Source organism: Pyricularia oryzae, chromosome 5 (genome assembly GCF_000002495.2).
Source record: "Pyricularia oryzae 70-15 chromosome 5, whole genome shotgun sequence".
In the NCBI taxonomy this organism is placed as follows: domain Eukaryota; kingdom Fungi; phylum Ascomycota; class Sordariomycetes; order Magnaporthales; family Pyriculariaceae; genus Pyricularia; species Pyricularia oryzae.
The window spans coordinates 928,046-954,035 of record NC_017852.1 but is presented as its reverse complement, the minus strand read 5'-3'; the positions used below and the strand labels follow the sequence as shown (position 1 = coordinate 954,035).

Genomic DNA, 25,990 nt, shown 5'->3' with positions numbered 1-25,990 from the left:
ACAGTCGAGTTAACAAAGGCCCACGCATACATGTACGGCGACAAGGGATGGTTTTTTTTTTTCTTTTTTCTTTTTTTTTTTTTTCGCCTGGTACCACAAGGTAATTTGCTTGTTAGTTAGTAAGAAAAAAGAAGCACAACAAGAGTGAAAGATTGTGTATTTGAATGGCAAGAGCAACAATGAATAATTTTGTGATCATGCTAAGGATGCCTGTAGGTTGGCTTTGCTTGGGCACCACTTACACACCTAGATAAGTACCTACCTAGGGGAGTAGGTGGGCAGGCAGGTAGGTGGGCAGGTAAGTAGGTAAGCGAGGTATGAGATAGGTATGGTGACGGGCAAGGGGTTTGGCAAGTGCCGAGGCAGGTAACTACCTACCTGGAAAGTATCTGCCTGTCACAAAGCTGCATGCGTATGCGCAAAACCATTCGGGAACGTCTGTATTACCGATACCGTAAAGAGCGGACGCTAGATATATAGATACCCAGCAAAAAAAGAAACCTTTTTCTTGACAATTTCTTCAGTCATCAACCACCACAACGGACAATCAACCCTTGGTAAGGCCCAACTACCAGATGGGTGTACAACCGAGACATGAGAGATAGACCCAAACAGTGCTGACCATCGGTAAAGCACGCTTTGAAAGAGGCCTATCCTTCAAAGAATAGAAAAAGAAGGTAACTAGTTTGCGTAAAATAAAATAAAAAACGACTACAAAAAAATGAACGACTCGACTCATTGCAAAAAGTCGCACAGTTGGGAGACGACTGTCGTCAACCTTTATAAAAGAACGACTCCAGTCAGTCAGCTGAAGCAGGGAGAACAAACCCTTCGCGTCAAAATATAACCAATTGCAATTCATCTTGCAACCGTGCCAACTTGGATCGGTACCAACCAGGATCGGTACCAACCAGCCCCCTCGCCAGCGTGACCGCGATCTTGGGTCCAGCAACAACAGTCTAATCATGCCTTGTCGGCCAGCATCAACTCAAAGCCGAACGCTCGTCACTGTCTCTCCACCGTAGCACAGTGTACTCAATGGAGCCTTGAGCGATGGCGAGGCTCCGCTGTCAACAACCCACCTGAATGGCAGGCGTGCTCGGATTGGTAATTCTATGGTCAAGACGACCCGAAGCACACCGAAGCGGCAGGATCAGAACCGAAGTCTTAATCCTGTTGACCTCTGGTCTGCTCGGGTGGTGAGCTAGCTAGCTAGGTTGGCCAGCCGCCAAAATTTTCCTGCTGCAGCGTCCGCTCTGGAGAGGAGGCAGTGGGGAAGCAAGTCCCTGGGCCCGAGGCTCGGGAGCATTGTAAGCTCTGTTTGAAGAGACTGCACTCTTGCATCGTCAAAATCACCTTTTCTCCGTCTCAGTCATAGCCAGTGCCGCCTGCTTGACTGGCAAAAGCCGTGCTAATGCTTTGCTGGTCGTCGTCGTAGCGACGGTAGCCGTTGTTCGGACCAGTCATGCGGCCGCCGCTCTCGACGTACTGCCTGAGGCGATCGCTGTGGCTATAAGAGGTCGGACGACCCGCGCCAACGGCATCATGAAGTCCGGCACCGATGCCAGCTCCAATTCCTGCACCGAGACTGACACCACCCTGCCCGATGCCCTTGCCACCAATGACGCTAGAGCTCGCGTCTGTGTATTCCGAGTTTGCGACACTCTCTCCGGCAATGCTCTCCGCACCCCGGCCACGATTCCTGTTGCCAGAACGGCCATGTCCAGGTACGCCGGGAAGACCAGGCCACTGCTCGGGGTTGAAGTTGGAGAACATGGCAGGATATGCAGATGCAAGGCCAGCACCGCCAAGGCTTGAGCTGTGAAGGGACGAGACATCGTCGGGAATATAAGACATCATGGAGCCTGTATCAAAGTCCCTGCCAGATCCTCCGTTGAGGTTCGAGCCGGGGAAGCGGCCGTTGGCATAACCCGCCTGACTTGGCGCATACTGCGAGTGCTGCTGGGAGAAGCGTGCAGGTCGGAACGGAGTCTTGGGCTTGCTGAATTGCAAAAGGGAAGCTTGCAAGTTGGTGAGAGGCCCATCGACCAGGCACTTGCGATCACGGAAATGAATGAGCAAGTGATGCCACAGCTCGTGCTTTGAAAGGACCTTGGGATTGCCGATAATGACGACGCCATACTTTGCACGAGTGAGAGCCACATTGAGACGGCGCGGGTCAGACAAGAAACCAATGCCCTGGCTCTCGTTCGAGCGCACACACGAAAGGACAATAAAATCCTTTTCACGGCCCTGGAAGGCATCGACCGAGGCAACCTCAACTTCTTTGTAGCTCTCCTTCTTGAAAGTTCCCGTGTTCTGCATTGTGCTGACGATATAGCTCCTCTGGCCCTCGTATGGTGTGACGACACCAATGTCACCGGGCTTGACTCCAGCCTTGAAGAAGCGTGTGACGAGCTTCTCGACGTTGGAAGCCTCGGTCCGGTTCAGGTAGGATGTGCCTGATGCTGAAATTTCCTCGTTACCCAAGTTGGACCAGAACATCATGGGCATGTCTGCAACTGGCCAGGGAAAGTCGACGTCACGGCGAAGGCGCTGCTGGATCGTAACACCGTTTTGCAAAGATCCCTCGTAAAACATGTTGGATGGGAACTCAGACAGGCAAGGGTGCATGCGGTACTGAACGTTCAACCTGATGGGGGTCAACCCAAGCTTGACCAGGCGCTCGAACAGAGACTGGTTCAGACCAGCTTTTGCGGCCTTCTTGTTCATAATAACCGGGCCAAGCTGCTTGTGGTCACCCACCAGGACGACTTGCTTGCATCCGAGAACCAGAGGAATCATGCACTCTGGCTCGGCAGACTGTGTTGACTCGTCAATTAGTACGTTGCGGAACTTGAGTTTGGCAAGACGAGGGTCACCAGCGCCGACGCAAGTACAGCAAACAACGTCTGCGTTGCTCAAGATCTCCCGCTCGGCGGCCTTGGTTAACTGCTTGAACTTCTTCTCATCTTGGCTTGAAAGTTCGCCGAGTTCACTCTTCAGCTGCTGAAGCTTGGCAAGTTCCGGATTGGTGTCGTTCATGCGAACCTGCTCGTGCAGAGCAAGGAAGCTGACAGAAGACTCGACGTCCTCACGAGATTTGGCCGTCAGGCGCACAACCTTGAGGCCGGTGCGGTGAACTCGCTCGCACAGCTGGTCAACGGCAACGTTGGAGGGGGCGCAGACCAGGACTTGGCTGCCATTCATCTTGGCAAGGTGGTAAATGATGGTGGCCGAGGTCACAGTCTTTCCGGTTCCGGGGGGCCCCTGGATCAAACTCAGCGGCGTGGACAAGACGGCCTTGATTGCACTGATCTGGCTACCGTTGAGGTCAGGAAGACCGGGAGCGGTGAACTTTTTGGGCATCGTAGTCCGCATCGGAGCCACAGCAACCTCGTGACCCAGGAGTTTGTGGAAGATGTAGCCACTGACGCTCATCTCGTCGACCGCAAAGTTCCGCATGGCGAGCTGCATTCGATCGTATGAGGTCGCTTTCCAAACATAATCAGCCGAAAAGTTGTGGGTGCACTCGGTTGGCACAGACTTGTCGTTTCCTGACTTCCGTAGCTCCAGCGTCACCTCGTCAGATTGATTGTTAGGAATCTTCACGACATAACCAACGCCTTCCCACTGTGGACGGAGCTCTCCCTTATACTTCAGTCGCATCTCGTCACCAACGGCTAGCTTAACGTCTCCAGACTCGATCTTGGGCAAGATGAAGCTAGCAAGGTGCTTGTTGTTGAGACCATAGTCCCACCGAACGACGAGGCCATCCTCTGACTGCGCTTCCTTCAGCTTCTTATCGTAGTCCGACTCCATCTTGACAAGCGGACCAAAAATGTTCTGGTAGTGGTATGGGTCGTCGTATTTGAGAAGCACTGGGTGAGGCTCGTCGTCAATTTGCTCGTTCTTCTCTAGATCGTCCACGGTTGCGTTCGCATCCTCCTTCCATAGCTCCTCAAGCTTGGCAATCATGGGCGGTGTCAGGTGCCGTGCGCGGAGCTGCTCGGCATCGGTAGGAACAGCAACGAGCCAGGAAAGGAAGTTCCGCTCATCTAACAGTGGTGACCATCGCGAAATATCCCAGCTCATGTCCTTGGAAGACGGGTTAGCGGCGCATGGCTGGCGACACAGAAGGACCACCACAGTATCGGACTTGGCGGGAATAAAGCCGAGAAGAAAGACGTTCCGGACTCCGCAGTTGTAGCACTCCAAGATAGTATCGCCCAAGGTGGATTCGGGATGGAGCTGGACCTCCTTGTGACGCGCGCGAACAAGATGGTTGATTATGTGGGAGGACGACGTGTTGCCACGAGAGTTGCAGAACCATTTCTTACAGCCAAGACACTTGACTACACAAGCCGGAGAATGTATACCGCAGTAACTTGATATTCGACCAGAGTCAGTAAACTTGCTTTTTCTTCTTGGCCACCGAGTATGCGGGATAGCCCAAGCGGTCGGGATACGATACATACGCGCAGGCATGCTCCGGCAACTCTTTCTCCTCTTCAGCAGCTTTCAGACTGAGGCCGCGCATCCCGTCTACGGGAACGCTGGCCAGGCTCTCATCGTCATCGTCGTCCAAGGCCTCGGTCTCATCATCGTCCGCGGCGCGACGGCGAGCGCCGCCTAGACCGCCGCGCCCGCCATATTTTCCATAGAGGAGGTTCTCGTCGGCATCGATGTTGGAAAGGTCGTCGGTATCACCAGCCTTGATTGCGGCTGCAGAGTCCGAAATCAGGTGGTTGCCGAGGTGCGTAAACGCGCCCTCCATTATGGAGGCGTGAGGTTTCGGTGACCCGGTTCCCAGTCGGCTCTAGTTGGGAGGCAATCTGTCGGTCAGGACTGGGAAAAAAATAAAATCGACCTTGCTGTTGCAAAGGCAATGCACACGGCTGCCAATGGTGGAAAAAGTTCCGGTGGTGATGAGAATGTCATCGGTTTCCGGTGCTGGCGGTAACTGACAGCCTTTTGGAAATTTTCCGTTCGATATTGGGCTCGGCGGGCAAAAGTGGGCGGGGGAGTCGGGAATCAGGGACTGTCACATCATATCAGGGTGACGCGCCTCGAATACCTAACCTTGCTTCTTCTGCACCTCAAGCGCCAGAGGAGACGGTGAAGAAGGTGAATCAGCAGGAGTCTTTGTTGCAAACTAATGTATAGACACAGTTTTTTATATTTTTTATGGTTTATTTATTCCAAGAGCTTCCTAGTCTAGTCTAAAGGTAGCTCGGTTGCGATTGGATCTTCTCCAGAAGTTTTGAAATAACATTCCTCCACTGTCACACAAAGAGGGCATTGAAAGTCGACAAATGCGGGCGCAAACCACAAGGCCTTGCACGTGATGATACCGCTATCGTCCCCAAATTTCACGCTTTTCTTGCCATTTGGATCCACTCTTTTGCCGGCCAAGGCTGGTTCTACAGGGATCTGGGCAGGCTCCACAACCCCGCCAGTGCAGCATCCGATGGTGCATCTCCAATCTTTTTCTAAATTTTTAGACGGGACGTGAAGGCGTATTAACGGCTTGAAGATTACCTTCAGTAAACCATTGAACAATTTTCAAACAGCCACAACCATGATTGTAAGTCCTGCACTGCTCTACTAACTGCTGTCACTACGTGTCACTGACAACTTGTAGCGAAAACAAGCAAGAGAACGTCGAGATTACCTGTACCGAAAGGTGGCGATCCTCAAAGATGCCGAAATCAACGAGAAGAAGGCAAAGATGAGGGCATCACTAGCCCAGGGCCGGCCACTGGAAAAGGACATTGCAAACGACGAGAAGCTGCGCGCAGACTACCACTACGACGAGTCTAGGATAGACAGAGAAGACCTGGATCTGGACGACGAATATGCGCAGCTGAGCGGCCTTGTAGACCCGAGGGTGATGGTGACGACAAGTCGCGACCCTAGCGCGCGGCTGGCCGCGTTTGCAAAAGAGATCCGACTGCTCCTGCCGACTGCTATAAGGCTCAACCGTGGAAACTTGATCTTGCCGGAGCTTGTCCGGAGTGTGCAAGCCGCAGGCCTCTCGGATATCGTCCTCCTCCACGAGCGCCGAGGAACACCGACGGCGCTCACCATTTCACACATGCCTCACGGCCCGACAGTGTCATTTTCTCTGCACAACGTTTTGCTGAGGCATGACATACCCGGAAGTGTCAGGGGGACTGTCTCCGAGGCCTATCCCCACCTTGTGTTTGACGGATTCACCTCCAAACTTGGTCAGCGCATCGTCAAGGTTCTGAAGCACCTGTTCCCGCCCCGGGAGCCGATCACAAACAAGGCCAAGATGTCAAATCGTGTCATCACATTCAAGAACATTGATGATGTTATCGAGGTCCGACATCACGTATTTGTTAGGACAGGTCACGAAAGTGTCGAGCTGGCAGAGGTCGGCCCACGGATGAGCATGAAGGTGTTTGAGATCAGGGGAGGAACGTTGGAGAACAAGGATGGTGATGTAGAATGGCATCTGAGCCAGTACACGAGGACCAGCAGGAAGAAGAACTACTTGTAAATTGATACCCTTCGAAGCTGGTTGGAACGATAATCTTTCTTGGTCGATGCGCACAGCTTTGAAATGTGGCTGGGAGGATTCGGTTGAACTGTAACCTCAGGGTAGCAAATGGATGACCGAGAGCCCTGTAAAAAGGCGTTCTTTTAAGCCTGTTGAGTAGGTAAGCTTCCATCAGTATCACTGACTTCCAGCATGAGTATCTACCTACCCAAGTAGGTAACTAACCCATACACACTCTCGAAACGGCCAAGATATGCGGGACGGCATTTGTCATGTAATTCCGTAGAAGCAGTTAGGTATTTTTGCATAAAACCAGAAGACGGCTGCGGAGTTGACTGTAGAGACAGCTTCGGGGAACCAAATAAATTGTGTAGTTCATCCGACCAACGGCTGCATTGTCGTGGGTGGCATCCGGACCGGTACAACCGAATATCGAGTCAGAATGCGCGTGGTTGATCGCGGGATTTCCCTTTGCTAACCAGCTGTCGAACGTCGTAATTAGTTGCAGGAAATAATCGAGCATGACGCATCAACACTATACTATTATAGGTAGTATAGTCTTATGTACCCAAGGTAACTACCTACCTACCTAGGCAGGTAGGGACATTAGTGTTCCAACCACCTTTACGAAGAAGGCGGATCGACTGGTATTTACAAACTATGGAGTTTCCATATAAACCACCAATAGCAGTCGCTTCAAAAGCTCCTGATTGCTCCCATCATGAGAGAAGCTGAGTCGTCAGCCCGACAGACCAGCCCAGGCAGGCAGCCAAGCTTAAAACCCATTCACATGGAAGAAAAAGAAAACGTCTGTAATGGCTGCTTTTGCTGCGCCATCCCGGGTTCCCCACCAGGCGTGCAGTGCCCGCCGATCGCGGGCTTATTTCGCAAAGCCCCGCCAGGCACTGACTGACAGCTGTGCTTTAAACCAAACCAAACGGACAAGACCGGGATAGCATGTCCAAAAGCTAGGGCCATGCCCACTGTGGACATTAAGCAAGAATTGTTTCGAAACAAAAAATTGACTGACTGCTCATAGCTTCGGTAGCATGATATCATTACAACAGAAAGAGATTGGCTGGTTTTCTGCATGTATCACATCTCCAATCGAGTTGAGCCACTTCGGAAACGTAAACGCCGCGCCATTGGGCTAGCAAAACGATCCATTCTAGCCGCCAAAAACCCAGACTAAGAGATCCAGATCTCCACTCGACTCTGGCAGTGCAAGCAAATGCTGAAGGCTGCGCTGCAGGCAGGGTTTTCTGGGGCGATTGGGGATGAACCTGCCAATGGCAAGGACCAAGGCAAATGAATTGAGGGTCGGTCAGGTACAGAACAGTCCAACGTCATCCACCCAACCAGAATTAACTGGGAACGGAATGGCCTCTTGGTCTCATTTTTTTGTTTTCTTTTACCACTGTACTTCCCGGACCCGGTCCAAGGTAATTTACCTCGACGTTCTGTATCCAACAATCAATACGCTTTCCACGAATCTGTAGTTTTTCGTCTGTCGCAACGTCAAGCGGTTGCATTTTTGCATTTTTTTTTTTCGCATTTCTGCTTGCTCAGGCCTGTCCTGTCATCACCTAGCAACCAAAGCGCTGTCTTACAAGAGGCTAGTGGTTTAATACGTTGCATCTGGGTCTCTGTGCGAGCATTTCAATCCCAAGCAGGTTCGGTTCCTTCGTCGCGTCAATCGAAGCTCCGCATTTATCCACACAAAACAAAATCATGTCATACAACAACCAACAACAATACGGCGGCAACCCGTACGGCCAAGCTCCCGCAACTGAGGCGGGCTACGGCTACGGAAATGGCGGAAATGTAAGTTTTGTCTACGGGCGCACGGCATCTTCGGCGTGCAAGGGGGAGGGAGAGACACACAATGCATCACTGGACCGGACCAAATGGGACAATTTGTCAAACGGGTTGCTGACATTCGGGGCCTTTTTCGCGCTCGACCGTAGGAACATGAGATGCAGCAGTATGGCCAGCCGCAACAACAACAACAATATGGCCAAGGTCAGAACGGCTACGGCTACGGCCACGGCCAACAACAGCAAGAACCCGCCGGACCGCCCGTCATGTCTCAGCAGGACTTCCTCGGCCAGGTGACGTTTACGCGGGGCGAGATCAACAGGCTGACGTCGGACGTGCAAACGATTGCGACGCTGCACTCGCGCTCCCTCCAAGGCGGCGATGCGGGCGCGCAGCAGCAGCTGGAGCAACAGATCGCCGAGACGTCGCGCCGCACCACGTCGATCCGCACTACCATCAAGCAGCTCAAGAAGGACGTCGAGCACACGCAGGACGGCAGCCGCTCCATCAAGGAGAGGCAGTGGAACACCCTCAACGACACGTTCAAGCAGGAGCTGAGGAACTACATCCAGGAGGAGCAGAGGTACAAGGAGGGTTACCGCGAGCAGATTGCCAGGCAGTACCGTATCGTCAACCCGGATGCGTCGGAAGATGAGGTCCGTCGGGCGGCCGACCAGAACTGGGGCGATGAGGGAGTTTTCCAACAGGCTGTAGGTCATCTTGTCGCTTGGTAAAGTTTACGTCTGATTTGGTGATATCAGTCGTTGTGGAATGTTTACTAATATATACTCCCCCAAATAGCTGAGGCAAAACCGGGTCGCCCAAGGCCAGGCCGTTCTCGGTGCCGTTCGTGCTCGCCACAACGAGATGCGTCAAATCGAGGATTCGATCGTGGAACTGGCAAAGATGTTCGAGGACCTCGATACCCTGGTCATCCAGCAGGAGCCCATTGTGCAGCGGGTCGAGCAGCAGGCCGAGGACACGACGCAGAATCTCAACCACGCCAACACGGAGGTCAAGAAGGCCGCCGATCACGCCAAGAACCGCCGCAAGCTCAAGTGGTGGTGCCTCGGCATCACCACCGTCATCATTATCGCCATTATCGTTGCCATAGTCGCCGCCGGTTTTACACAGTGCTGGTGGCCGTCTGAGCAGTGCAAGAAAAGGAATGGCAACACCCAGTAGGTGGCTGGTAGACGGAGTAGCCCGGAGAAGCGACCGATTTGATAATTTCTATATTGAGACGAATGGGGTTTGTCAGAGCATCACCAAGGTATTATTTTTGCTGCTTTGGGGATGAGATTTTACAAGTATGATACCAAGTTTAGCGAGAGGGATGCGAGAATGATGCTTTCTTGATAACCGAATGGTTCTTGGCTGTATATTCCGCTTGGGCTGCCAAGTTACAGATGGCACAGGGACTGTAATAGGATAACGTACATATAATTCAATGATCTATTTTCTCTTCCGCGGAAGTAGTGTTTGGTGAGCGAGGCCAACTTAAGTACTTCGAGCATAGCCCTTTTCGTGGCTTTGTGCTTGTTCAAACGAGTACCTTTCTGGCCGCCCATGATACGTGACCCTCATCGGTTAAAGCTCGATGCCTGATCGGACGAAAGCCTTAGCGTCAACCCAGATACGGCTGAAATGATACTATTCATATACAACGAGTTTCTGTAAGCTATTGCTTGAATAGTCTACACACCACCCCATTACTACTCTGTCCGTGCCTTGCAGGGTTGCAGTTATGGGTATAGTATTTGGAGTTTTATTGAGTACCCTGTTTATCCGGATTATCTAGTTACGATGCTGATGCTGTAGCGCTGGTAATGACTACCACCAGAGAGAACCTTGACGTACAGACAGAGAGGCATGTCACGTTTGGGTATCAGATTTACCGGCGGGGAACGACGTCGAGCTTTTGACAGGTGCCACAAGCAAGAGGGTAAATTCAAATGAACAACAGCCCTCCTTATCAGTTATAGGGCCTAGACGCTTCGAGGGCTAGTTCTAGGACTAGTCTAGTCATAAGACTAGCGACCTCGTTGACCCAATCATAAGCTGTGTGCCATTTTGCCTTTTTTCACCCTTGAGGTTATTAGCCTTTGATATACGACGATAAAGTCATTATTGCCTGTACCGTATGCTGAGAAATCTCCTCCTATCATTGCGGGTTATGAACCTGCGAGTCAACGAAGCTGCGTCTAGACCGACATGAACATAACCAAGATCCTAGAGGCATACACTGTAATTCACAATGGCCCTTTCTTTTATCGGCGTCTGAATCCAAACCAGGTATAAATTATACGCCCTTTGCCGGTCTCGACCGTGAAATCCAAACCCCTCATCCCATTCCCAAGAAAGAACACCATCACACATTTCGAAACCTTTTTATCTTCAAGGGTAAACAAGATTTGCAAGTTGCAACTGCTCATTTTTACCTGTCAACTTAGATAAGCCTCCCCAAGATAAACAAACCAATCCCATGTTTACTCGTCTGGTGCAGTTCGATAGACTGTAGATGTACCGTGACGACATTGACGGCGGCCCTCATCCAAATTATAGTGTACGAAGGCTCGGGCTCTCCTGCCTGACAGCCGCCGGCTCACAAAATATACAAAAAGGTGGAAGGGGGGTGGTGGTAGCAGAAATGGGGGACGTTAAGTAAGGGAGAAGGGTTCTGATTTGAACAGTCCCAGGTTTGGTCAGGCTTAAAATGTGCCCTGTTTTTACTACTTCTAATGTGTTATGCAGATGATGAGTAAGAATGCGAAGAGACTCAACTCCATCCACAACACGGCAACATTTCGAACCAGCCTTATTACCTTGGTAAACCTCAGCTTAAAGTTCAAGGCAGCACGTAACCGTTGAAATCACTCAGAAAAAAGACAAAAAAAATAGTATATCGAAACGATATAATTGCTGGGAGGATCGCCGGGTCGAATACAGAAAAGATTAAAGACAAAAAAAAAAAAAAACGCAGCAGCTATCCCTCCATGACCGATCCAATCCCGGGAAATGCTTTGCAAAGATGAGAGTGGGAGAGGAAGATATTATGTACAACGTCCACCATGCCCTTTTGCACCGCTTTTTATTTTCTCCACCCTCTGCCAAAGCAAGATGGCCAGAAAAACCAAAAAAAAGACCCTCGGCTGAATCCTCGAGATGGCTTCTTTGGACAGAAAGAAAAAACCACTCGAGGTAACAAGCACTAGCAAATGACTTGCTACCATATTTTCAAGTAGATGATTCAAGAAACAAAGAAAGTGAAACCCTTTCCTTGCCCCTTATTGAAAATACAAACAAGGAAAACCACCCATCCACCTCGATACTTGTTTTGGAGGGATGCGTGGGCATGGCTGCGACTTCGGCAACCCCCCCGGTAACCATGAACAGTTTTACAAAAAGAAAATAACCCTCGTACACACAAAATACTTTGATCAAAATACAAAGCCGCGCACCTCGCGACCAAAAGATTGAGGCTATGAGTTTTCCTCTTTTTTATTCTTTTTTTCTTCTTCCCCAACAACTCTTCATCGCCCCATGGCACCCGCTGGTCCCATGCCCTGCAGACGAGCAGCGAGCTTGGGGTACTTCTCCTGCACCGTGATCTGCGTCCTTGTCGCCTCGGCGTACGAGAGGGCGTTAACAAGCTCGCCCTCGGTCCTGGCAAGCTCGGCGGCGCGCTCAAACTGCTTGAGGGCCTCGGTGACCTTGCCCTGCTGGAGCTGGAGCTGGGCCATGGTGGCGACGGCAATGTCGCACTCGGGGTCGACTGTGGTGTGAGGGGTTAGCAAACGACTCGAGGTGTCATGACGGGTTAACAGGTAGTTGATGAAGGGGTTTCAACTTACTGATCAGGGCCTTCTCGCAAAGCTTCTCGGCCTCACCAAAGTCCTGCTTCCACTGGAAGAGAGCGAGAGCTTTGTTGATCAAGGGCAAAACGTTCATGTCAGTCGGCCTGGCCGACTTCTCCAACTCAATGGCGGTGTCGAACTTCTCAACGGCGTCAGGGAAGCGGTTCTGGTCCATGAGGAGCTCGCCAAAGTAGTTGTAGACCTCTGGGACCTTTTCAAAGTTCTTGACGCAGCGACGGAACGTCGCCATCGAAGAAGCGATCGAGCCCATCTTGTACTGCGTGACACCGAGCTGGATGTGCGAGAAGATAAAGTCACGGTCCAAGTCGATCGACTTTTGGTAGTCCTTGGCGGCCTCGGGGAACTCGCCCTGGATGAAGTGCAGTTGCGCGCGGTGGTAGTAGATGTCGGGGTCTTCGGGGTTCTGGGTTGATGCTGTCTCGAAATCGGCCTGGGCCTCCTGGGTCTTGCCTAAATCGGGAGTCAATACGTTATCGACGGAAACATGGAAGCTGCATATAGACATTAAACTTACCAAGCTCAAGGTACATGCTCGCCCGCTTGATGTAGCCCTGTGTCATGGACGGGTCGAGCTCAACACACTTGGTAAGGTCCTGGAGTGCCTCTTCGTGCTTACCACGCAGGCACTTGAAGGTTCCGCGCATGTTGTATGCAAGAGCCTCGTACTCTCCGAGGTCACCAAGCTGCAGTGCCTTGTCGAAAGCCTCAGCTGCAGCCTCGTACCGGTCGCCAGTCTTCTTCTCCAGCTCGGCAAGACCGCGTTGCAACTGACCCTTGCCAGAGTCTTCGGGAAGGTCGACAGTGTCCTCGAGACCAGCGGGGCGGGGCTTTGCCCGGAAGCTCTGAAGGTAGTTGCCGATAAAGGTTGGGCTGGGGAGCTTGGGCTCCTTGGAGCCCATGATCTCGCGGGCCTTGGACTCGGCAAACTTCTTCAGTAGGCGCTCGACGGCCTGGGCGCTAGAGTCGTTCCTGAAACCGTCGATGATGCAACTGGCGGTGTAGTCGAGCAGCGACTCGCTGTACTTGTCCATGTTCTCATAGGCAGCTGCGCGGCGATTCAGGGCCTTGACGTAGTCCGGGTCCAGGTTGATGGCGGCCGTGGTGTCTTGGACGACCTTTTCCCATTCCTTCTGTGCGCTGTAGCAGGCAGCACGGTTAGAGTAGTACACTGGGTCTGGCTTGCAGAGGATGGCCTTGGTGTAAAGGTCGATGGCCCGGGGGTAGTCGCGTGCGCCATAAGACTTGTTGCCAGCCTCCTTGAGCTTGATGGCGCGAGCCTTGCGCTCATCGGGCGATAGGGCTTCGATATCGGCCTCACTTATATCCAAAAGGTCCTCATCGCTTGCAGAGACAGATGCGGCTTGCGGTGCCGATGAACCGGTTTGGGCGGGCTGTGCATCTTTTTCGGCAGAAGCCTTCTTCTCCGCCTCCTTGCGCTTCCTTCGCTCCTTTTTGCTTGGTCTCGAGTCGCCCTTGGAGCTCTATGTGATTCGCATATGATTAGTAAATGTCTTGAGTGTGCAAAGTTGTATAGAAAGCTCGGGCAGACGGATGCGCCGGTAGCCCGAGTCGCTTCACAACATACAGGACCGCTATTTATGTAGTAAATTCCAGCTCCCGTCACCAGAACTGACACACCGGCGATTGTGTAGACGGCAGCCTTGTTCTCAGACGCCCATGTTGATATCCTGTCCCACAACCCAGGCTCCGAGGGAATTGCGACGACCGGCGTAGGCTTGATGGGAGGAATTGGGGGGAATTGGCTCGACATGTTTTCTTTAGCAGGCTGTGCTGGCGGCCTTTTGAGAAACTAATTAAGTAGGTGAAAATAAAGACACAAATAAAAACTCGTGGGTGGATAAGCTAAACAATTAAAGGAAACCTCGTAGTGGAACGAGGATGCGTCGGATGGTTACTTTGACCAAGGAATGAGCGGTGGTTTGATAAGGAGGAGGAAAAAAACTGATGCCGTCGTGGTTGGGTGGTAGTAGCTTGAACAGTGCTGCAAAATTTCATGCAGTCGAACCAGCAAGCTATCCAGGTCAATGACCGAATCAAGCCAAGAAAAAAATCCGCTGATTGGCTTTCGTCAGCTAAACCAAGAGCTCCAGAATACCAGCAGGGCAAAAAATTGGGGCTTTTTTTTCGCGGCGGCGCAAACTGACGTACCTAGAATTAGTGGCACGGACCACTGAAGGGACTAATTGCGACCCACGATTTGTGAGCATATTCGGCGATTTCGGAGCGGGAGCTCGGGACAATTCCAACTCGGGTAATGGTAATGCAGTGGATATTCTCCTGAAATAGAGATGCGATAATGACTCCTCAATTTGAGGTATTCAAGGAAAGTGAGGTGCATCATTAACTGGGAGAAGAGACAAAAGCCATTGTTTGCTACATACAGTCACCACCAAATTGAAGCAACCCTCAAAAATGACTGAGCCCGACTTTGAACTGTTCACTTCTCTTCGCTATGACCCCAAGCTGTCAGGGGTCCCTGGCGCCGCAACCGAGGGCTTGGACCGGGGATGGAATGCCTCCAAGCCATCACCTCTATACATGTTGGACTACCACCGCGACCGCATGCTAAGAGCGGCCACCCACTTTGGATGGACAGATGCCATGGCAGCAATTGACGGCGATGCAGGCCTTGCTCGCCTCGAAGCTTTCATCCTTGGCTTGCCTGAAGTGGGCGAACGGCCACTCCGAGTCAAGGTGACTCTCTCCAAAGCCGGTCAGTTCGGGCATGAGGCCGGGCCGGTTCCAGAGCAGTTCCTGCCCAACTTGTTCCCGCAGTCGCTACCGCCCCCAGATCAGGGAGCGCAGGATGGCGGCGTGGTCAAATCCCCGACCTATAGTATCGTCGTGGATCTGGACCAGACTCCTCCGTCCGAGTACACCCACTATAAGACGACAAGGCGTGAGATGTACAATTCTGCCAGACAGAGGATGGGCATTGGGGCTACAGACACGGCCGAGGTTCTTCTTGTCAATACCAGCGACGGCAGCATTATGGAGGGTAGCTTGGTGACACCGTACTTTTGGAGAAACGGTCGATGGGTCACCCCTCCCGTGCCGGCTCGGTTTAGTCTAGATGCAAAGATTGGTGGTCAAGATGGCACTACAAGGAGGTGGGCTCTTGAGAGGTTTGTCGCCCCAAAATTTTATTTGAATTTTTGTGCTCGTATTTTCGCTTTTTCTTGCTCGATCTGTTCAAGTCTATGCTGCAGCATGATCCGGTTGCTGCTAACACATATCTGCAGAGGGCTATGCGTCGAAGAAGCTGTGAAAGCCTCGTCTCTGGTCGAGGGGGAAGAATGTTGGATAAGTAATGGTGTTCGCGGCTTCAACTTTGGAAAGGTGACACTGGCCAAGTGAGCTACATGATAGCCAATTTAGGGGCAATCAGCCCAACTGGCAGGCTCCCATGTTTGTCCGACATCGTACATGTCACTGAAAGCCGTTCTGACAGGAAATTGCGTGCTCTGCATGTTGCCGGATCCTCCCGTTTCGCCGCCACTGTTAGCCCTTAACCTTTTGAACGTTGGGGTCGTTCCCCTAGTGTATTTTGGCACGGCGGATCAACAAAACCCACCGACCGCTCAAACGACACCGCTATCCTCACGTACAAGTTTACTTAAAACTGCCAAACTTACATGCTCACTGATCTCAGCTTTCTGTCCAAAGCTCTGTTCTTCCTCGGGTGAAGTTGCGCGTCACCTGCCAACCCAAAGCACAGTGGTGGCGGTAAAAGCAGTGACGGTCGCTCCCCTGTTTCTGGCCTGCAGCGCAAGGCGCTTTTTTGCACGGGCTGTTTTGGAGCTTGAAGTTTAGGTGATTGCAAAACAACATCCCAGCTTGTCTATACGTCACATGCGGCCGGTGCGCTAGTGCAGCTATATGACAATCGGGATTATTAAAAGCGTGCAAAACGGTGGCTACTATAATCATAGGCCTGCCTGCCCATCTCTGTCAAAGGAACTTAGGTAGAAACTATTTCCAACCAAACGCGCCACGGCCTGCATCACCCAACGCAATATCTTGCATCTTCACAATGGGCTCAATCGCACTTACACAACCTTCTGTCAAGGAGGAGATGGGCCTCTGCAGAGTCCCCATCAAGTACAACGAAAGGTACAAGCCGAGCGGGACCAAATCCTATGTCAACCTCATGGCCCGATATGGTTTCCAGCCAACCCAGCCAGGACCTTATGGATACATCAACAGGATGTTCCAACGTGGCTTGGCCGGATCAACGGTCGCGCTCGGCGGGCGTGCGCACATGGAGAAGGTCCTGGCCCGCAAGAGCGAGGTCGAAGGTGGCTATGGCGGACAAGTCACTGCCGATGATATTCAAAACGAGTCGCTGTACCTCTGTGAGGTGAAGATCGGTACTCCGGCGCAGAAGCTCGAGTTGCAGCTGGACACGGCCTCTTCAGATATATGGGTACAAATGAACTTGCAACCCCGATAGTAAACAAGCAGCATACCTCGGTGATTCTGACCATATGTTTCTCTTTCTACCAGGTTTTCTCTTCAGGTTCCAGTCGCGGCGTCAACCGCACCAACTTTGACGCATGGAAATCATCGTCTTTCAGTTGCCAAAGCGACAAGACGTGGGTCATGAAGCGACCCGATGGCAGCTCCATCTCCGGGGAGGTAGGCACGGACACTGTGGTGGTGGGCGGCCTGGAGGTCCCGGACCAGCTCCTAGGGCTGGGCAAGGTCGTTGGCGGCACCTCTACCGAGAGGATGGTGGCCGACGGCACTCTAGGCCTCTCGATGCCGCAGACAAGGTATATTCAGAGGAACGGAGTCAACGACCCACAGACATCATTTGTGGCCAGGATGGCCGAGGCAAAGATCTTGCCCGAGGATGCGCAGCTCTTCACGACAGCCTTGTGCAGGCCAACCCAGGGAGGCAAACAAGAGTCGTTTTGCACTTTTGGATATGTGGACGAGGACATGGTGGACGGCGAAATCTCCTGGGCGAAGGTGGACAGCGGCAAAGGCATGTGGATGTTCCCGTCGGCCAGCACCACCATCAATGACGATAAGATATCGCGGTCCGGCAACATGGCGGTTGTCGACAGCTCCACACCCCTCATCCTCCTCAGCGACGAGGCCTGTGAGGCCTTTTACAAGAAGATCGAGGGCGCCAAGTACAGCAGACTACGCCAGGGATGGTTGGTTCCTGGGGGTGAGACACAAGGCATGCCGGAGCTGCGCGTGGCAGTAGGTGAGACCGAATTTGGCATCTCGACTTCTGAGTACGCGTTTTCGCCAGCAGACGGCGACATGTTCTTTGGCGTTGTTCAGTCGAGGGGGAACAATGAGTTTGATGTGCTTGGCGTTCCTTTTCTGAGATCAGTCTATGCGGTAAGTCTGGTGGCGCGGTGCGTTTTTCGCTATTTCGGATTCGCTAACAAGGTAACAATACGGGATAGATCTGGGACTTTGGGCACCAGCGCTTTGGGTGCATTGCAAGGAGCAAATAAGAAAGGCTTAGTACAATGTACTAGAGCTAAAGAGAGAACTTCTTCAAGGATACAGCCGTGTTTAAATGAGGGCTAGGCTTGTTTCTGTCGGTTCATTTTTGCTTTGCCATCCTGAGGCTGCAGAGCAGTTTGAATTAATCCGAGTTTCAAAAATGAGAAGCTTCCCGCATGGTCCTTTAACACATGTGCCTGGCATGAATGGTCACTCTCGGTGAATCTCTGTGTGCAATGGGTAAAACTCGAGTTATATTTAGCTTGGTTTCTGTAATCGTGCATCCAACAAATAGGTAAACACTAGGCCGGGAAGTAGTCTAGGTACCCAAGCAAGGTTGACAAGCCGGCTTGAGAACGGATGTGTATTGCCCGTTCGTCATTGTGGTTGAAATTTCACGTGGGTTAGACAAGGTTGGGTTGTGCGTGTGTTTTTCGCTGGCAAAGTTCGTGTTGTTGGTAGCCCGTGATTTTGTTGGCGGCTCTGGGTTGGGTTGACAAACTAGATAGTTCTAGCACTACCGTTTTTTTCCTCTTACAAAAGGTACGAATAAAATCATATGCTCATCCAAAGTAATTACCGCACACAGGTACGGTAGGTAGGTTGGTACCTGATCACCATGATTGCATGGCGGACTAAAAAAAAAAAAAATCAGCAGCCAATCAACCGGTATCTGTTTCAACTCGCTGAGACGAGACGTGAGAAGGGCCTAATCAATTGGGAAGAGACTCATGAATGATTTTCTGGAGGTAGGCAAGGTAATAAATACCGAGTATTGGTTGGGCAGTCGTGTTGCGCATTGATTTGTTACCCTCCATGAGAAGCTTTGCCAATTGGATAGAAGCCAGGCTGGGACCCAGTTTTTAATGTCGATGCCATGCAAACTCCAGAGTGTCTGGACTGTTCTACGTACAGTTTGATACCATGCTCTGTACTGTGCTCTGCGGGTGAGGCTCCAGAGTCTAGAATGATTTTTGGGTCAGAGAGCACTCAATGCTTGTCATGCTGAGCAAGCTGAGGTACTTGATAGAGTTCAAGGAAACGTGTCTGGGGTTTTTGGGTGCAGCTTCTAGTCCTCGCGCCACAAAGTCATCTGCTATGTAAATAGGTAGGTAGGTACCTAGTAATAACAAATGACTAAATTCATCAAAATTTTTTTAAACTGTTTTCGTGGCTGACACCTGCCACAGAAATAAACAAGTAGAAAAAAAAAAGACAAAATCACAAAGAAGGCGCATTGCGCACCAGAGATAAATTCAATGCAAAGCAAATGCAAAATGTGAGGTTGAACACTGCGTGCCGTGACTGGAGTAACCGCCGCCAACTGCCCGGTCGGCCACCACCCCCAATAGCGGACCCCATTTTGGCTGGCCCCAAGATTCCCGAGTCCAACCCAAACTGTCCATCCCATCACAAAAAAAAAATCCACTCGCCACCACCACCACAACGTCCTCGCTGTTCCTCGAGTCGACGAGCACTCCATCGACAATCGCAAAACTCGCGCTGTTGCAGCTGAGTTCAAGCAAGGCTTTCGTTAGTCTGGCTTCCGCTTTGTTTTCCACCTTTGGTTCTGAGGGTCGCTGGGCTCCGCAATCGCCGCCCTGCCTTCTTCTTTTTTTTTTTTTTTTTTTTAATTCTGACCCTCAGTCGTATTGATTGATCATTGTCTTGTCAATCCCGCGGTTTATTTTTATTTTATTCTTTACTTTATTTTGCTTTGCTTTCTTTCTTTCCTCCCTCGTTCTGCTCCCATCCCTCCTGGAACCGCAGGGCGGTCGACCATTTGCCCTCGTCGGCGAACCGTAAATCTAGTCAACGTGCCCAACATTTTACCGGATGAGCTTATGATCTGAAAAGCTCGGCAGACGATCGATAGCTCTGCGCCGCCTCCGCGACTAGGTTGGAAAACCCGACCATCGACCTTGGTCCGCCCAACCAAGGTATCATCCGACTGACTTACCCATCATGGCTGCTGCTCCCCGTCGAAGGAGGCTCGCAGGCCAGCGTCGCCGTGTCGAGGACGAGGGCGAGGACGATGTCGACATCCTAGACGACGACTCCCTGACCGAAGGCTCTCTGGTCAGCGATGATCACGACGCCGCCAACGATAGTGATACTAGCAATGTTGATGACGCATCGCCTACAGCGGACGGCCGCAAGACAGCGACAAATGGGATAACCCGGGCCGGACGTGGAAAAAATTCTGAGGATTCCAAAAAGGCCGTCAAGCCTGTCATGACGGATACCGAGATAATGCTGAACGGGCTGTCTCTCACAGATTCGGCTGCTCCAGTTGAGGAAATCAACTTTGATGACCTCCACCAGGAGTCTCCCATCAAGACTGCAGCGCCCATCGTAGTCAGCTCTGCTTCGGCCTCGACTGTGAAGTTGACTCCCAACGCCAGCGTCGAAGCCCCCTTCGAGCGTCGTCGTCGCGAGCATGATGAATACAGGAGAAAGAGGGATGAGGATCCTGCGTTCGTGCCCAACAGGGGCGCTTTCTTCATGCACGATCACAGAGGCGCGGGACCGTCTGCCAATGGATTTCGTCCGTTCAATCGCGGAGGCGGGCGTGGTGGTCGTGGTCGAGGTGGATTCGCCGGTCATCTCGCTTTTGCTCCTCATGCACACATCAACAATACGGCCGACCCCACGACAAGCGCACCATGGTCCCACGACATGCACGAGACGGTCGTCAAGGAGAACTTGCCCATGCAAAGCCCGAGGCACATGCAGTACGTTGCGCACAATGAGGGGCCCGCAAACGGCAATGGCGTCATTCCTCGTCGCTTGGCTAGTACCGAACCGATCAACCGCACTCTCTCGACCGAGAAGCATATCGGAAACGCCCAGGTCCGCGTATTCTTCCCACCTCTGAAGCAACCTACCATCATCACGGGCCTGGCAGTGAAGCAGTACACAAAACTTCCCGATCATCGGCCTCCCCTCCGTCGTGACAAACCGGTTCGGATATCCCTCCCCCACAACCCGCCCCGATATGTCTATCCCGCCTCGGACAGGTCTTTTATCTTCATTCCCCGAGCAATGCGGCCTAACCAGCAGCAGCGAGTGCGTGGGAAACCTCGCTCTGTGTTTGGCTCTGTGGGTGGCTTCTCTCGAAGGACAAGCATCTACGGTGGTGGTAGTTACTACGGCAGCGTATACTCGCCTAGTGTTGCGATGAGCAGGCGGTCGTCGATTAACTTTGACATGGGTCGCGACCATGTCCTCTCCCCCACAGGCTCAACCATGTCCAGGCCTCCTCTGCCCATTGACACAGGCAGGCCCCCTGTTGTCCGGTTGCCTCCGTCTGCTCCTTCCTTTGAGCAACAAACGGTGCCTCAGGGCCAGGCACCTTACGCCAGCAACGTCGGTCCCACAGCTACATCATACAATGGCGAGCAGCCTATGCAGGGCGCAGAGGCATCTATCACTGATCTCCCGCAGCCGCAGACACACCCCCTGCCTCAGAAGCCCAATTTTCAAGAGAGCCGGTCTGCACAACTTCCGATGCACCAGCCAAGGCCGCAGAAGACGGTTTCTGTCGAGACGATCGAGTCGCCTACTCTGTCAGGGAACACGCCGCAATCGTTCCAGCAGGCATTTCACCAACAAGTCCCTGTGCAGGTCTCGAATGTGCCCCAGGATACACACCATCGTCGTCCCTCCCATCCTCCGCACGCCAGCACCGGCACGCCCCTTTCGCAGATACCGGAGCGGGCGATCCATGCCGCTCCGTTCCAGCCGAATGCTTATCCCCAGCAAAACTACTACGGTGCTCCTCAGCCTTACAATATGATGCCACCCCAGCAGGGCTACTACTATCCTCCCCCGCAGCAGTTCGCAGGTGGCATGCCACCCTCCGCAACCGCGCCTGCGTTTGTGCCAGGTGCTCAACAGCAGCAGCCAATGGGTATGCCAAACATGGCTCATGGTGTGCCCCAGGGCGAAGTTGCTCAGCCCAACGGACAGCAAGGTTCAAACCCCAACCTTATCACACAAGAAGTGAACGGCACATTCTACTTCTACGACGCTTCGCAACTTCCTGCGGTCAACAACTATCCTCCCTACGGTGCTCAGCCATACGTTCCTGTCGGCATGCCAGGAATGATGGCGCCGAGCCCCGATGGATTCTACTACCCTCAAACAGCACCTGGAATGATGTACTACTCTCAATGATACGACCTGCGATGAATGCCTCTCGGGACAACGGCGTTTTCTCGTATAGAGTCTCGGTACTATATAACCTATTTAATCTCGCTGTTATCCCAGTTTTGACCGGTTCCTTTGCACTTGATCCTCATAATCTCTGCGTTTCTCTGGACTGCATTCTTTCTTTGCACAAAAAAAAAGATTTCTCGTGCTCAAAAATCAGTACTTGCAGATCATCTCATCTCTCGGGTTTGTCTGGGTAGGAAGTTTTGTATTTGATGATGGACTGTTGAATGTGACATCAACTGTGGTGCTCATTCAAATGGTATGCGTCTTCTGGTGAAGAATGTTCGTTTTATGTCAACTTCTTTGGCTATCGCCAGTGGCCCTTCGGGTACTGCATTATAATGCTTGTATCCTACAATGTTGGCGGGGAGGACAGTTGGTGCGACGAGTTGGGTAATGGACTTTCGTGCCATGGCCAGGATTGATGGAAACCGGGGGTATTCGCAAAATTCATTTTCCAAAGGATCGGAATTGGATTCTGCTTGAAGCTCAGAGGGTGGTCAGCTGTGGTGGTATCAAATCGAGTTGGAGGACCGCCTTGTTCAAAGCATTGGCGGCTTCCACATCAGTTATCAGGATATTCATGTTTTATTTGGCTCAAGGTTACACGCGTCTTCTCGGAATTCTGAGGGTTTGCAACATGTACCTTTGGCCTTGTGCTGGTGTTGGTTCTTGAGCGTCTTTGGTCTGCTTCATTTGTCAACATCGATCCTCTCAAGGAAAGGTAATTGGGGATGAAACTCGAGACGGGAGGGAGCATATTAGGGGGCACTACAAGGAAACGGTTGGAGGTGTTTGAGGCGCTGGGTGTTACGTGTCTATACATTCATATATTGGGTATTGATATTGATCTCCCGTTTGGGTACAGTTGGTCTCTTGGGTTGTAAAAGCCTTTGTTGAGATAAGCTATCAAATGTTGGCTTGAGTTGTCAATTATGTTGACAGGTTGGCGACCAGAAGGCAGCCAAGCTGTTGGCAGAAAGCTTGAAGCTACTTTTTAGTGTTTGCCCGACAAAAGTGTGTGGAATCCTCGTGCAGAAACGCGGCGTTTGCAAAAATAACCACCATCAAGATACATGGCTTCAACGACTTGGCAGAAAGGAAATGAATGACAGTGCACGAGACACGTTTTATTTTGGAGTTTTTTTTTTTTTTTTTTGTTTTTTTTTTGGGACCATCGTGGCTATGTTTAATCACAATTTCCACTCACCATAAAATACGATGATGACACAGTTGATACCTTGATCATTTGGTTCGAAAAAGGAGTTTGATGAAAACAGCCCAGTCAGCTAATAATATGGGCTAGCCAGGCCACGTTGATAGCGACAAAAACAAAATTAAAGGAAGCTGAGCAGCAAGTGATTTATCATCATCCAAAACAAGCAACACGCATTCATTTCGCAAAAGCAGGACACCCCGCCGACTACAAAACAGATAGGTGCGAAAAAAAAGAGAACAAAAAAGCAACGAAGAGAACCAACTCAATACAGGCAAAAAAAAGTAAATAACAGCCAATGAATGTGCCATACGCCTCCCGGAGCGGGCTCCTCGACGCTCGGGGCCAGCCGATCCAATCGGGACTGAGCTCGCCCGTCGCCCTGGATTTCAAAAAGGACGGCATCGTGGTCTTCTCGGGAGGCACGGCGGCCAACTTTCTGGTGGACGTCTTCAACAGAATCGTCGAGCGGCGCGGGTGCCCGCTCACATACGTCATTCCCATCAGCGACAATGGCGGAAGCTCGTCTGAGTTGATTCGTGTGTTGGGAGGACCGAGTAAGTTTTGTTTATTTATTTATTTTGCTTTTATTTTATACCTCCCACCGCCATATTGTCCAAACCCATATATCCACCCCATATATGTGCCAGCGCTACTTTGTGAGCCCAATGCTAACAATCGCCAACTTCCAGGCGTCGGCGATATAAGAAGTGAGTCATTTACACCTCCTTTTCAGACGATGGGGGTGCTGATGAGGAGAAACGAAATCATAACTCTCTTGTAATCAACAAAGGTCGACTCGTACGTCTCATTCCAAACCAAGAGAATGAAGAGAACACTGCCCTCAGGGCACTGTTTGAGCACAGGCTGTCTGCAGATCCGGGCACGGCCAAGTTGGAATGGCTAGACATCGTCGAGGGGAACCACATCCTGTGGACCTTCATCTCAAGCCCCAAGAGGGAGCTGATTCGTTCCGTGCTGAACACGCTCAATCTCGAGGTTGTCAAGCGGTCTCGGCCGACATCGCTCTTCAACTTTTCCAAGGCTAGCGTGGGAAATATGTTTCTTACTGGGTGGGTTTTGTGCGCCCCTGGCATCATAATTTCGTCTCGTGTGGTTACTAGGCTGATGCAGGCTACTGATCACAACGGGGGGACTGATCTATACTGACATGCTCATACAGGGCACGACTATTCTCGGGGTCTTTCGAGGCGGCAATCTATCTACTGGCCATGATATGTAGCATCCCCACCACGGTGTCCGTTCTACCGGCCATCAACTCCAACTTTACTCACCACATCGCAGCCTCACTTGCAGATGGCACGGTTCTCACGGGCCAGGTTGCAATCTCGCATCCGTCGGCGCCGACGGCTGTGCCCGACTCCATGGCTGCTGCTGCTGCTGCTGCTGCTGCTGCTGCCGCCGCCGCAACGAACTCACTAAGTCCCGCAGCGGCAGCAAGGCAACACCCACAAGACCTGGAACCGACTGGCCCAGCAGCCATGGCCCGGCTCGCAGCGGCGGCCGAGGCACTCAACACGGAAGACGCCACGCTGCCGGGCTCTCTGCCGGTGCTGCGGTCGCACAACATCAGCTTCAGCAAGGACGACGAGGAGGACCTGCCGGCGCGCATCGGACGCGTCTGGTACATCAACCCCTACGGGCACGAGATCTGGCCCGTAGCTAATCCAAAGGTGCTGGCGGCGCTGCGTGGGGCCGAGGTCATCGTCTACTCCATCGGCAGCCTGTACACGAGCATCATCCCTAGCCTGATCCTCAGGGGCGTCGGGTCGGCGATTGCGGGCGGCAGCGGTGCGGCGGCCACCAAGGTCTTGATCCTGAACAGCTCTGTAGATCGGGAGACGGGCCCCAAGGAGGACCCGATGAGCGCGGTGGATTTCGTGGTTGCGCTTGCGAGGGCCGCGTCCGGTGGTGAGGGCGGGGAGAGGGATGCAAGGAAATATGTCACGCACCTGGTGTACTTGGATGGCGATGATGTCGAAGACGGGGGTGCGCACGCGCAGAGTGGAAGCGGAGAGTTGGCGCCCGTGGTGGACAAGGCGGCCCTGGGAACTATGGGTATCGTGTGCGTCAAGGTCAAGGGAAGGCTGGACACATCTAGGGATGCAGGAGGGGTGAGGAGGTACGAGGAGGGAGAATTAATTGCGGCTCTGGAGAGGATATTGGAGATGTAGCCATGGGGATATAATGTGTTGATTGCCGGCTATTCCCTCGTATTAGATAATGAACTAAATTACACATATCATACAAGAAAGTGGCGTTGACCACGGACAGCCAGACATGGAAGAGGGCTGAAGGCTGTTTTGGCCAAAACCATCACCCCTGATAAGCTGCGTCCTGCCAATCATGCTTGCCTGTTTTACAAGTATGAAACTACGGCCGCTTGGTAAGTTTGGAGTCGATTTGAAAACTCAATTCGATAGTGGCTTCCAGGCACAGATGGACATGCAGAACCCCGACAGTCCGATTAGCACATCTATAGACGCCGCTCCGGTCCGACAGAAAAGCGAGTTCGCGTGGTTGGAACATCAATTAGGCCGAAAAAAGCACGCGACGGCCTTACTTGAATCTTTAGCCCTGCACCTTATCTGCGTAGCCCACCTAAAAAAAACCTTGGACAGCAAACAGGAGATGCGGCGATGGGGACGGGATGGGGACGATTCGTTTATCCCATATTTTTTTATGGGCTCAAGGTGCGGTCGAATCTAGAACCTCATCTCTATTCTTTTCAAATCTAGTGATCTATGCGAGATCAAAACAAAGGTGTGACTGAAGCTGCAAAATTGAGGGTCGGGCTGTTACTTTCTTCCCTTTCGATTGTCA

General features: G+C 52.0%; 8 protein-coding genes across 8 annotated transcripts; 6 read left to right on the top strand and 2 right to left on the bottom strand.

Annotated features, from left to right (window-relative positions):
- Nucleotides 1-325: 325 nt before the first annotated feature.
- Nucleotides 326-5,231, bottom strand: MGG_00976 (regulator-nonsense transcripts 1). The gene is made up of 2 exons (XM_003717925.1): nucleotides 4,479-5,231; nucleotides 326-4,387 (listed from the first exon to the last, which is right to left on the bottom strand). The coding sequence occupies exons 1-2, from the start codon at nucleotides 4,775-4,777 to the stop codon at nucleotides 1,369-1,371; spliced, it is 3,318 nt and encodes a 1,105-aa protein (XP_003717973.1). The 5' UTR covers nucleotides 4,778-5,231; the 3' UTR covers nucleotides 326-1,368.
- A 275-nt stretch (nucleotides 5,232-5,506) lies between these two features.
- MGG_00977 (U3 small nucleolar ribonucleoprotein IMP4) lies at nucleotides 5,507-6,947 on the top strand. The gene is made up of 2 exons (XM_003717924.1): nucleotides 5,507-5,587; nucleotides 5,645-6,947. Exons 1-2 carry the CDS (start codon nucleotides 5,582-5,584, stop codon nucleotides 6,524-6,526), a joined length of 888 nt encoding a protein of 295 aa, XP_003717972.1. The 5' UTR covers nucleotides 5,507-5,581; the 3' UTR covers nucleotides 6,527-6,947.
- A 922-nt stretch (nucleotides 6,948-7,869) lies between these two features.
- On the top strand, nucleotides 7,870-9,814 carry MGG_00978 (uncharacterized protein). Its single transcript, XM_003717923.1, has 3 exons — nucleotides 7,870-8,350; nucleotides 8,494-9,054; nucleotides 9,146-9,814. Exons 1-3 carry the CDS (start codon nucleotides 8,258-8,260, stop codon nucleotides 9,527-9,529), a joined length of 1,038 nt encoding a protein of 345 aa, XP_003717971.1. The 5' UTR covers nucleotides 7,870-8,257; the 3' UTR covers nucleotides 9,530-9,814.
- Nucleotides 9,815-11,167: 1,353 nt separating this feature from the next.
- Nucleotides 11,168-14,255, bottom strand: MGG_00979 (mitochondrial import receptor subunit tom-70). Its single transcript, XM_003717922.1, has 4 exons — nucleotides 13,808-14,255; nucleotides 12,737-13,703; nucleotides 12,199-12,672; nucleotides 11,168-12,119 (listed from the first exon to the last, which is right to left on the bottom strand). Exons 1-4 carry the CDS (start codon nucleotides 13,991-13,993, stop codon nucleotides 11,878-11,880), a joined length of 1,869 nt encoding a protein of 622 aa, XP_003717970.1. The 5' UTR covers nucleotides 13,994-14,255; the 3' UTR covers nucleotides 11,168-11,877.
- Nucleotides 14,256-14,655: 400 nt separating this feature from the next.
- Nucleotides 14,656-15,600, top strand: MGG_00980 (uncharacterized protein; the record flags this gene model as incomplete). Its single annotated transcript, XM_003717921.1, has 2 exons — nucleotides 14,656-15,368; nucleotides 15,486-15,600. The coding sequence occupies 2 exons, from the start codon at nucleotides 14,656-14,658 to the stop codon at nucleotides 15,598-15,600; spliced, it is 828 nt and encodes a 275-aa protein (XP_003717969.1).
- A 676-nt stretch (nucleotides 15,601-16,276) lies between these two features.
- Nucleotides 16,277-17,720, top strand: MGG_00981 (aspartic endopeptidase; the record flags this gene model as incomplete). Its single annotated transcript, XM_003717920.1, has 3 exons — nucleotides 16,277-16,669; nucleotides 16,750-17,601; nucleotides 17,670-17,720. The coding sequence occupies 3 exons, from the start codon at nucleotides 16,277-16,279 to the stop codon at nucleotides 17,718-17,720; spliced, it is 1,296 nt and encodes a 431-aa protein (XP_003717968.1).
- A 1,384-nt stretch (nucleotides 17,721-19,104) lies between these two features.
- MGG_00982 (uncharacterized protein) lies at nucleotides 19,105-22,775 on the top strand. The gene has a single exon (XM_003717919.1). The coding sequence runs from the start codon at nucleotides 19,678-19,680 to the stop codon at nucleotides 21,889-21,891; it is 2,214 nt and encodes a 737-aa protein (XP_003717967.1). The 5' UTR covers nucleotides 19,105-19,677; the 3' UTR covers nucleotides 21,892-22,775.
- Nucleotides 22,776-23,109: 334 nt separating this feature from the next.
- MGG_00983 (uncharacterized protein) lies at nucleotides 23,110-25,458 on the top strand. Its single transcript, XM_003717918.1, has 4 exons — nucleotides 23,110-23,703; nucleotides 23,839-23,856; nucleotides 23,940-24,219; nucleotides 24,330-25,458. The coding sequence occupies exons 1-4, from the start codon at nucleotides 23,445-23,447 to the stop codon at nucleotides 25,339-25,341; spliced, it is 1,569 nt and encodes a 522-aa protein (XP_003717966.1). The 5' UTR covers nucleotides 23,110-23,444; the 3' UTR covers nucleotides 25,342-25,458.
- The last annotated feature ends 532 nt before the right edge of the window (nucleotides 25,459-25,990 follow it).

Excerpts from the sequence above, each read along its gene's own strand:
- MGG_00976 (XM_003717925.1), bottom strand. The coding sequence starts at position 4,777 with ATGGAGGGCGCGTTTACGCACCTCGGCAACCACCTGATTTCGGACTCT. Across the intron at positions 4,388-4,478 it reads TTGCCGGAGCATGCCTGCGC|TTACTGCGGTATACATTCTC; the intron begins GTATGTATCGTA and ends TCGAATATCAAG.
- MGG_00978 (XM_003717923.1), top strand. The coding sequence starts at position 8,258 with ATGTCATACAACAACCAACAACAATACGGCGGCAACCCGTACGGCCAA. Across the intron at positions 8,351-8,493 it reads GCTACGGAAATGGCGGAAAT|GAACATGAGATGCAGCAGTA; the intron begins GTAAGTTTTGTC and ends GCTCGACCGTAG. Across the intron at positions 9,055-9,145 it reads AGGGAGTTTTCCAACAGGCT|CTGAGGCAAAACCGGGTCGC; the intron begins GTAGGTCATCTT and ends TCCCCCAAATAG.
- MGG_00979 (XM_003717922.1), bottom strand. The coding sequence starts at position 13,993 with ATGTCGAGCCAATTCCCCCCAATTCCTCCCATCAAGCCTACGCCGGTC. Across the intron at positions 12,673-12,736 it reads GAGCATGTACCTTGAGCTTG|GCAAGACCCAGGAGGCCCAG; the intron begins GTAAGTTTAATG and ends CTCCCGATTTAG. Across the intron at positions 12,120-12,198 it reads TTGCGAGAAGGCCCTGATCA|TCGACCCCGAGTGCGACATT; the intron begins GTAAGTTGAAAC and ends CTCACACCACAG.
- MGG_00982 (XM_003717919.1), top strand. The coding sequence starts at position 19,678 with ATGGCTGCTGCTCCCCGTCGAAGGAGGCTCGCAGGCCAGCGTCGCCGT.
- MGG_00983 (XM_003717918.1), top strand. The coding sequence starts at position 23,445 with ATGAATGTGCCATACGCCTCCCGGAGCGGGCTCCTCGACGCTCGGGGC. Across the intron at positions 24,220-24,329 it reads GGAAATATGTTTCTTACTGG|GGCACGACTATTCTCGGGGT; the intron begins GTGGGTTTTGTG and ends ATGCTCATACAG.